The 9,067-nt window shown below is 41.6% G+C and overlaps 1 protein-coding gene across 1 annotated transcript in view; it reads left to right on the forward strand.

Annotated features, from left to right (window-relative positions):
* Positions 1-8,024, forward strand: part of Stk39 (serine/threonine kinase 39) — a 246,389-nt gene extending 238,365 nt beyond the window's left edge. Inside the window, exon 18 of the mRNA XM_057755528.1 lies at positions 6,510-8,024. Within this exon, the coding sequence (XP_057611511.1) occupies positions 6,510-6,584 (75 nt within the window). The 3' untranslated portion in view covers positions 6,585-8,024. The remainder of the gene's footprint in view (positions 1-6,509) is intronic.
* Positions 8,025-9,067: the final 1,043 nt, after the last annotated feature.

Genomic DNA, 9,067 nt, shown 5'->3' on the forward strand with positions numbered 1-9,067 from the left:
GGCCAAATATCTTCCATTCTGGTTAATCCTGAGAATTAAATTGATAGGCCAGGAGTATGATAGAATGTGTCTATAATTCCAGAGCCTGGAGGTAGTCAGGAGAGCTGTGAGTTTAAGGCCAGAGTGCGGTGCATATCAAGACCCAGATTCTTGTTTTGTTTTTAAGAAGGAGGAAGACAGAAATAGTTAAATTAATGAATAATAAGATAAAAGATAAAGGCATACAAATCGAAGTTTTACATAATGCAGGAACTGTCATCAGGAAATGAATACCCAAAGTGTCATTAGAGTTGAACAAAGGATTGGACAAAAAGCAAGAAAAGCATTTTAAAAATGTGACAAGGCGAGGGGGCACAGGCAGGAATGGTAGAGTTGTGGGTGGGAGTGCAGATCTTATAGCTCTGTTCACGCTTTATTACTAATTTGTGTTTGGTATTGTATAAATACTCTTAATTCCTCTACCTTATCACCAAGCCCCAGTGTTCTGTCTTATTGTCCTATTCTGTTGGTGAGTTCTCCATGAATATTTGTATTTGATATACTCAAGTCTTCTTCCAGCAGTTCATGGTTTTTGTTTTTGTTTTTTCCTGTTAGTATTTCTATCTCTTTATAGAATTCCATTTTAACTTACACTGATATTTTGTTTCATTCAGCTGACTGTTTCCTCTTTGATTTTATTAGTATATATATATATGTTTAATATGTGTGTGTGTTCAAATAATGTGTGTGTGCGTGTGCCTGTATGTGTGTGTATGTTTAATCATTCTTTGAATTCTTTGTCTGGAATTCCATTCACTTACTTTGGAAGCCATTACTGTGAGAAGAACATTGTTCAGAGAAGTCACGTTGCCTTGGGTTGTCATGGTTCTTGTATTTTTGCATTAGAACTTGCACATCTAGGAGTAGAATTTAGGTTAGTTTTGTTTTTTAATTACTCTTGTTCTCTCTGTGGAAGCATTGCAGTGTTCTGACGGAAAACAGACTTGCTTAACCAGAGTGGTTTCTATGGATTTCTCTTACCATAGGCTTCAACCTCTGTTGCTTCTTCCAGGTGCAGACAGAATACTGTCCACTAAGGAGTCTTAGCCACTGTTTGATGAAGGCCAGAGTGTGTTTTCTGTACCTATAGTCCTATAGCTGTTTTGTTTTGTTTTTAAAGACAAGGCCTCACTGTACAGCCCTAGCTGGCCTGGAATGATCTTTGGTGAACAGGCTAGCTTTGAACTCTGTATCCCACAGTTGTCTTTAATAGCATACTGGTTAGTTTTATATCAACTTGACACAGTCTACAGTCACTGAAGAGGAGGGAGCCTCAACTGAGAAAATGTCTCGGTAAAATGAGGCTATAGGTAGGACTGTAGAGTATTTTCTTCAATAGTAATCAATGGGGAAGGGAACCATCTGTTGGTGGTGGAGCTACAGTGGGCTGGTGGTCCTTGGTTCTATAAGAAAGCAGGCTGAGCAAACCATAAGGAGCAAGTCAGGAAGCAGCACTCCTTCATGGCCTCTGCTTCACTTCCTGCTTCGAGGTTCCTTCCCGGTTTGAGTTCCTCTCCTGGACTTCAGCATTGAACTACAATGTGGAAGTGTAAACCAGATAAACCCTTTCTTCATCTTGCTTTTTGGTAATTGTGTTTCATTGTAGTAACAGAAACCCTAATTGAGACAAAGAGTATCTTTAACTTATAATAGCCTACTTGCCAGAGCTTCATATTCTGGGGTAACATGTTCTAACTTCCTTCTTTCTTTAAGTTAACATACAAAGTAGTAGGTTTCATTATACTCATACACATGTATCGATACAGTCTCTTTTTTATTAATCACCCTCTGCCACTGCCCTCTGCCTTTCTCTTTACCCTTCATTTATTTCTGTTTTGGCTTCATGTTTGTGTCTCTGTCTGGCATTCTTTCCCACTGCCATGCGTGCATGTGTGTATATATATATATATATATATATATATATATATATATATATACACACTGTGCATACAAGAGAAAGCATGGTGTTTGTCTTTCTGAAATTGGCTATTGTAAATAAAGTATCGGTGGACTTGGATGTGTGAGTATCTCTGTGGTTTGTTGACTTACTGTCATATGGTATCTATCAGAAGTATTATAGATGGGTGATATGCTAATTCTAAGGCACATATGATTGAATTCTGAGTCCCCAGTGGATAGGAGTATTTGAGAAATACGAAATGGTGTAGTCTTATTGGTGGAGGTGTGTTGGGGGGTGAGCTTTACAAAAACCTTCCATCATTTCTGGTATCTTCTCTCTCCCTCTTGCTTGTTGAGCTCTTCCTGTCTCCATGTCTTTGTCCTACTCTTATGGTCTCTAACTCTCTGAAACTAGAAGCCCACTAAATACTTTTATAATAAGCTGGCTTCTTGGCTATGGTGGTTTTTTTCACAGCAATAGAAAACTAAGACAAAACCCGCCCCCAACCCCGGTGCTGGTTTCTGCAGTGGCTGCACAGGTTTTCATCCCCGTGCTAAGGGTTGTTCTTTCCCTGTATCCTTGCCCACGCTTACTCTTGTTTGTTTCCTTGATGCTGGCCATTGTAACTGTGGTAAGATAAAAATCTCAAAGCAGTTTTAATTATCATTTTCTTAATGATTAAGGATGTTTAACATTTTTTCAAATATTTATTGACTGCTTTGAGGTTTTGTTATTTAGCTTTTATCGTTATTTGTGTATTCTGTATATGAATCCTTGTCTAATGCATAATTAGCAGTTTATCTCTTCCCATTCTGTGTGATGTCTCTTCAGTCCGGTAATTGCTTGCTGTGCAAAGACTAATTTTGTAGAATCCACTTACCAGTTCCTTAAACCTCATTTGGAAGCCGCGGTGCACTTAGTGTAGGTAGGCATCCGAGAGTCCCCGTGACCCTTCAGAAGGATTCCGGATGTCACAACACTTTCAGTCACTACGAAGATGGCATTGCATTGCCTTTTCCACTTTGTTGATCTTGGTACAAAAGTCATGATAGATAAATCTCACGATGTTGCCATAAATCAAGTCAGATGCTTCAGTCCAGACTTACAGTTACATCTCATCCCTGCAAAACGTCAAGTCACTTTCACTAAAGACTGTTCCTAATGAGGCGTGGAGCAGTTCTAGTTTTATTAAGTTTCAACTTGAGGACGTGTCCGTTTAATATTGTGTGTAATGAAATGGGACCTATCATCCCTTTGATATGCAACGGAAGTACAGTGAGGGGCTTTGGGAAAAGCCCTCACGAATAGCTGCTGTCAGCCATTACTCTCATTGCCCTCCCACCCATAAGGAACCATTTTTACTAAAAATACCTGACAAACTGTTATCATACTCAGCCATTTTAGCAAACTTTTCTTTTAATGATAAAAGTAAGATTGACACTTTAAAACCCGACAGTATTTGTAGTCAGTAATAAATTGGAATTTTCCAATGGAAAGGGGATTTTGGAACACTTGTATCTACTGCTATATGGCAGCCTTCCCCTCCCCCCCCCCCCCCCCGCACTCAGCGGCTTTTCCCATGAGATTGCTGGTGGACCATATTAATGAGTACGGTTTGTTTACACTGGATAACATTCATATCGTGTCGTGGAATAACCTTTAGAAGATCTATAAAACTGACGGCGCTTAAAAATCATACACAGATCAGGATGCACTCAAAGGGCAAAGGGGACCGATGGGTTTCGGTGGAATGTTGCGCGGAAAGGTTCAGTGTTCCTGTTTCCGACTCCATGCTGTAGGTAACCTTTCAGAGTCACCACTGGGAAATTCTTGATATCATAGCAGACAGTGTTTGGTAAAGCTCCTGAAAACACTCCCCTTTTTTATGTGGAGCCAGGTTTGACTCCATGTACTTCAGAGTGAGCGGCACAGAGTCTTAGAACAATCCCAGAGCTGTGGGTGAGAATCCAGCTGGCATCACCCAGCCAGTTGCTAAAGAAGTTTGCAGAGTCTTCCCAGGGTTCTGTTATTGTTGCTGATTCTTTGTGGGGAGTGGTGGGAGACTGTTGTTTCTCAGGAAGATTTTAATTTATGTTGCCATGGAATGAGTTCATTATTGGTTTTAATGAACTAGTCAGTAAGCAAATATTTTAGAATTGTGTTTTAATTTGTAAGATAATATAATAAATATAAACTACATTAACATGTTTTGAATGTAAGGTTCTCTTACTTTCTGAGACCTGAACCCAGAGCCTCATGTATGATAAGTATGAGAGGGACCTCTGAGACATAGCCTCAGACATTACTTTGAAATATTTAAACAGCATATTTTAATAATGTCAAAATATTTTTTTCATTTTCAAATTTCTGAGGCAGTCAGTACAATCAAAGTTTCTGACGTAAACATATTTTTGGAGTCTTTAGTCATCTTTTCTAACAGTAAGTAGTGCCGCTGAGTCCTACCAGAGTGAAGACCGTTACCTGGCAGGGCTGTGGTCCCTTGACTCTGAGTGTTGGACCATGTATCCATGGTCTCCTTGGTGCTTTGTAGATTAAGAAAGAATGAGATGAGTACCGCCTGGATTAGGGGCAGTGGCTACATGAAAGGTGCCTGCACCTTAGAGAAAACCAGGATAAGGCTTTGTCCAGGAAACAGGCACATCTGGCTGTAGGCCAAGACACAGCGTGGGAATTCGGGGAGACTCCCTGTGGGTGCCCACGATAACTAAGGACCCTCCCAGAAAAAGGACTTCATAGTTCTATTTTCTTTGAAGTCAGCTCAACCGTTGTGCATATTTTTGGTTCATTCATCCTCATTTCATCAAATTTTGCCATTCTTTTGGTCCTATCTCTAAAGGAGCTTTGGAGCTCTTGACAGGCTTCACCAGCCAGCTGGGTCATTTTGTCACCAGCTGTGGCGGTAGCTTTTCCTCAGTTGCTGTCGCTCGCCTGCTTACAAACCCATGGTTTCTGCTGCCAGTCAGTGAGATTAAGGAAGAGGTTCATGGGAGGCAGGGAAAGAAGAGGGAATGTGTCAGTGATAGGAGAAGGAACAGCCGTAATGGAGCAGGGAAATAAGGGGTGGGCGTGCTTCAGTCCCAAAGTGACAAATGTCACCAGGAAGTGTGCTGAACCGCCTGCTGTGCTGCACTTCAGGAAGAGAGGTGATGCGGAGACTGGAAACTGTCCTTCACTGAGTGGCTCAGTTGTCAAGGAAAGTTAGAGGCATCATTGAACAGACACAACCTAGGTTCTTTGCTGTAAATGCTGCCTAATTTTACCTGCCTTCAAGGCACTGATTTGATATCAGCATAATTTACCCTGAACGCTATTTTAGAGACAGTTGGTTAAATGTCTTCAAACATCTAAAATATAATTTGACTGTGTTCTTACTTAATGAAAAATGATACACTCGACAAAGGCAGGTATCATGTACTGCTGTTTGAACACACACAGAGTCCACGCTTAGCAGGTTAATGGTGGTGTTTGCAAAGGGGTATAAGAAACTGTTGTTAGTTGTAATCATTTAGCAGGTTTAACTCGGTGGTAAAGTGATTGCCTCACAAGCACAAAGGCCTGGGTTCAGTCCTCAGCTCCGAGGGGAGGGGAAAGAATGCCTGAAATCATTTAGCATGAATTGAGCCTAGGAATTTTTGTGTGACCCTTTGATAATCATTCATCAACCTCCCCCCCATTTAGCATTTCTGTAACCCCCAGTTCTGATCAGTTTATTATAAAGTGAAGGTGAAACTTTAAAACAGTCATCTCCTCCCACCATGTGTGTGTCTGTGTGTATATGTATATGTATGTATGTGTGCCTATACAAATTGGCACATGTACTTACTCTCATACATGTACATGTATGAATAAAAGAAATGAATGGGGGTAAAAGTAACAAAGTAGGGTTAATAAAAGGATCCCAATAAGCAGTTATTGGGTTTTCAATATCTTCTGATCTTAAAGTAATAGAGATAATAAAGTTTTGACACACTATGATTTGGGCTAACTCAAGGTGACTAAAATGTGTTAAAATAATAGGAATAAAATTTGACTGAAGGAAAGGATTCTGTCACAATACAGTGTTAGTCATCCTTTGCCGAAACAAAAACGTAGCTTAGGAGGAGAAAATGTTTACTTTTGCTAACGGATTTGGAGGTTCCCGTTTGTGATCGGTCAGGCCCATTCATTGATCTAGGCCCGTGGTGGGGTAGCATATCATACTGAGAACACACTAGTCATATGAACCCCTAGTCATATGACCAGAAAACAAATAGTAGGGAGAAGTGGGCTGGGATCTCACTTTCCCTTTTTAAAGGCACCTTCCCAGGCACCTAAGAGGTCCCACATCGGAAGCTGAGGCAGGTAGAATAGGAATTTCATCCCCTCGTCTAGGTGGGCACAGGACCATTGCGATGGATAGCGATCTCGCCCCACTGCTGTTTGATTTCTCAGAGCGTTTATCACCCAGCAACCAGTCATTTCCTGATGCAGTCCTTGGGGTCTCTTCTTAAAGAGGAGCTGGTGACCCGGGTTCTGAATCCAGCACTGACGGTTTCTTCTTCCTCTCTAGGCTTCTGGCTGCGATGGGGCGGAGATTCCTGACGAAGTGAAGCTGATCGGGTTCGCTCAGTTGAGTGTGAGCTGATGGATGTCCCTCGCTGTCACCCTCATCTATCACGCCCTCCCCTTCCAGCCCCCTCTTTGCCTCCTTCGCCCTCACACCCCCTCACTCCCAATTCCCAACAAATAAGAAGATTGTGAAGAGGCTGGCTTCGATGAAGTGGGATAAAAAAATAATTTTTTAAAAACTTCTAGCACTCTGAGTTCTGCTTTATTCTCCAGCAATCCACAGTATGAGAACAGGCGAATGCTACAAGCTGCACAGATGTTGCTGATTTCTTTCGAGAAAGCTGTGTAATATCCCTAGCAGTCCACCTGGCCAGCCCGTGAGTGAGGCGTCTGAAACACACTCAGGTGGTCCTGTCTCTTGGTAACAAAAGGAGTGTTCTCTCTGAAGCCCTTTTGCCTTCTGTTGTATTTCTGTTTAATACTTTAATTGTACATCTGACAATACTGCCTCTTTTATGTTGTACTTAGAAATTAATATACTTATAAAATTAAGATTTATTAGCCAAACTTGAATTCTAGTTTTAAAACTGACTGTGAATTTTATTTTTCATATATTTATGCTTTCCACGCCTTAGCGATGAGGGAAACCGTTTGGGTTATATGCTTCTTGCAGTTGATCTCTCGTTATTTAAACAAACTTTTCAGGTCGATCTTTGGAGTATTTGTAACTTCTAATTTTTGAAATGACCGAATTAAGAATTTGGATGTTTGCGCTTTCGGTTTGTTTGCCTAAAATCCAGTTCACAATCCAGTTCGTCTCGTGGGAGAGGGAGGTGCCTTGCAAAAACTTTCATAGTACGAATGTGCCTGAGGCTGCTTTACTCTGGAATAGTCTCAGATCTACAATCTGCACTACATAAGGTGGCATACTTAAATTTTGCTTCATCAGAACATTTAGGGTACTGTAAACATGTTGCCATTCTGTTAGATTGCTGTCTATCCCCCGTCTCTGATTCGGCTCTCCTGTGGTGATGGGATTTACTATTTTCAAGGTGATAAACGGGACACCACCAGAACTGGAGTTCTACTTGAAACTTCGCGGAATACACAGATTGTGTGAAAAATAAGAGAGAGGGTTTTGTGCAATGACAAAAAGTTAAACTTGCTGTAAAGTTCAAGAATAAATGTTTCCAACCCAAGAACCTTCTGCTTGACTATGTATTATGAACCTAGTAAACTTTAGGATTTTCAAATTTGGAGTCTACACCTTCAAGGAGGTGGTCTCCCTGGATGGTACCATTGCTCTTTCCTAGCTAACCCTAGATACGGCAGCTCTTCAATGTACTTTAAAGGCAAATATATATTACTAAGGGAAGAAGTTATTTATAATCACCTTGTCATAATCGTTAAGGTGTTCTAGACCCATTTGCATACAATTTAATGTAATTCCATTCCATTCTATTGTTTACACAACTACTCAAAGATGACTGCAAAGGTAAAGGAAAATAAAAGTGTATTGCACAGTGCAGTTGTGTCTCCTCCTTTCCGTTCCTCCTCCAGCTACCGTCCGCATCTCTGCAGTGCAGGTCAACCCTGTCCTAAGATGCCTAGCACAAGCTGACGAGTGAGAAGTGCCCCACAGGAAGTAAGATATGTCTCTGCAGTCTCAGTCACCAAGCACAGGTTTTAACTGATGGATGGAAACATTCACACTCCCTTTAGACAGACAGTCTCTGAAACCAGTGGGGCTTCAAGGGACAAACAAGTGCAATCCCTTCCAACTACTTCTTCCTTCCCATTAGGACAAGGAATACTGAGAGAAGTCCAGAGTAGTTAAGTGACTTATCCAGGGCGCTTCTCGGGGCTGCCTGCTAAGCCAGGCACACTGGATCCTGGCTTCCTGACATAAACAAGTTCTTAACAGTTTTCAGTACAACTTGTAAGGACAGTCCCACAAGTTAAAGGTAAGTCCCTATTGCTGAAGACACCACACACTTTGGACATAGGACACAGAGGATTTGAGCTGGAATTAATCTCAAGTCCTCCTCTTTGGAGATTATCTTTTATAGTGCCGGAAGATGCTTTGTAATCTGCCAAGGGAGCAAATCATAGTCCTACCCAGCAGTGACGACTATGAACCACAACAATGACCAGCGTGGCAAGTGACCCTTAAAGGTGCAGCAGTGGTACTTACCTCTCCGAGTAAACCAACAGCTCCCTAGGGTGCTCAAGGCCTGCTTAACAGGTGGGAAATCATGTCCGTGACTGTAAACCTACACAACACATGGTTAGGGAGGTCATGGGCCTCAGTGAAGAAAGCTGTTACTGCTAAACCAGTCCACATTCTAAATCCTTACCTATCCTCGGACCCTAAAATAAGTGAAGCCGGGGCTGGAGAGATGGCTCAGCGGTTAAGAGCACTGACTGCTCTTCCAAAGGTCCTGAGTTCAATTCCCAGCAACCACATGGTGGCTCACAACCATCTATAATGAGATCTGGTGCCCTCTTCTGGCATGCGAGCGTACATGGAAAGAATGTATAATAAATAAATCTTAAAAA

Source organism: Chionomys nivalis, chromosome 22 (genome assembly GCF_950005125.1).
Source record: "Chionomys nivalis chromosome 22, mChiNiv1.1, whole genome shotgun sequence".
Lineage (NCBI taxonomy): Eukaryota > Metazoa > Chordata > Mammalia > Rodentia > Cricetidae > Chionomys > Chionomys nivalis.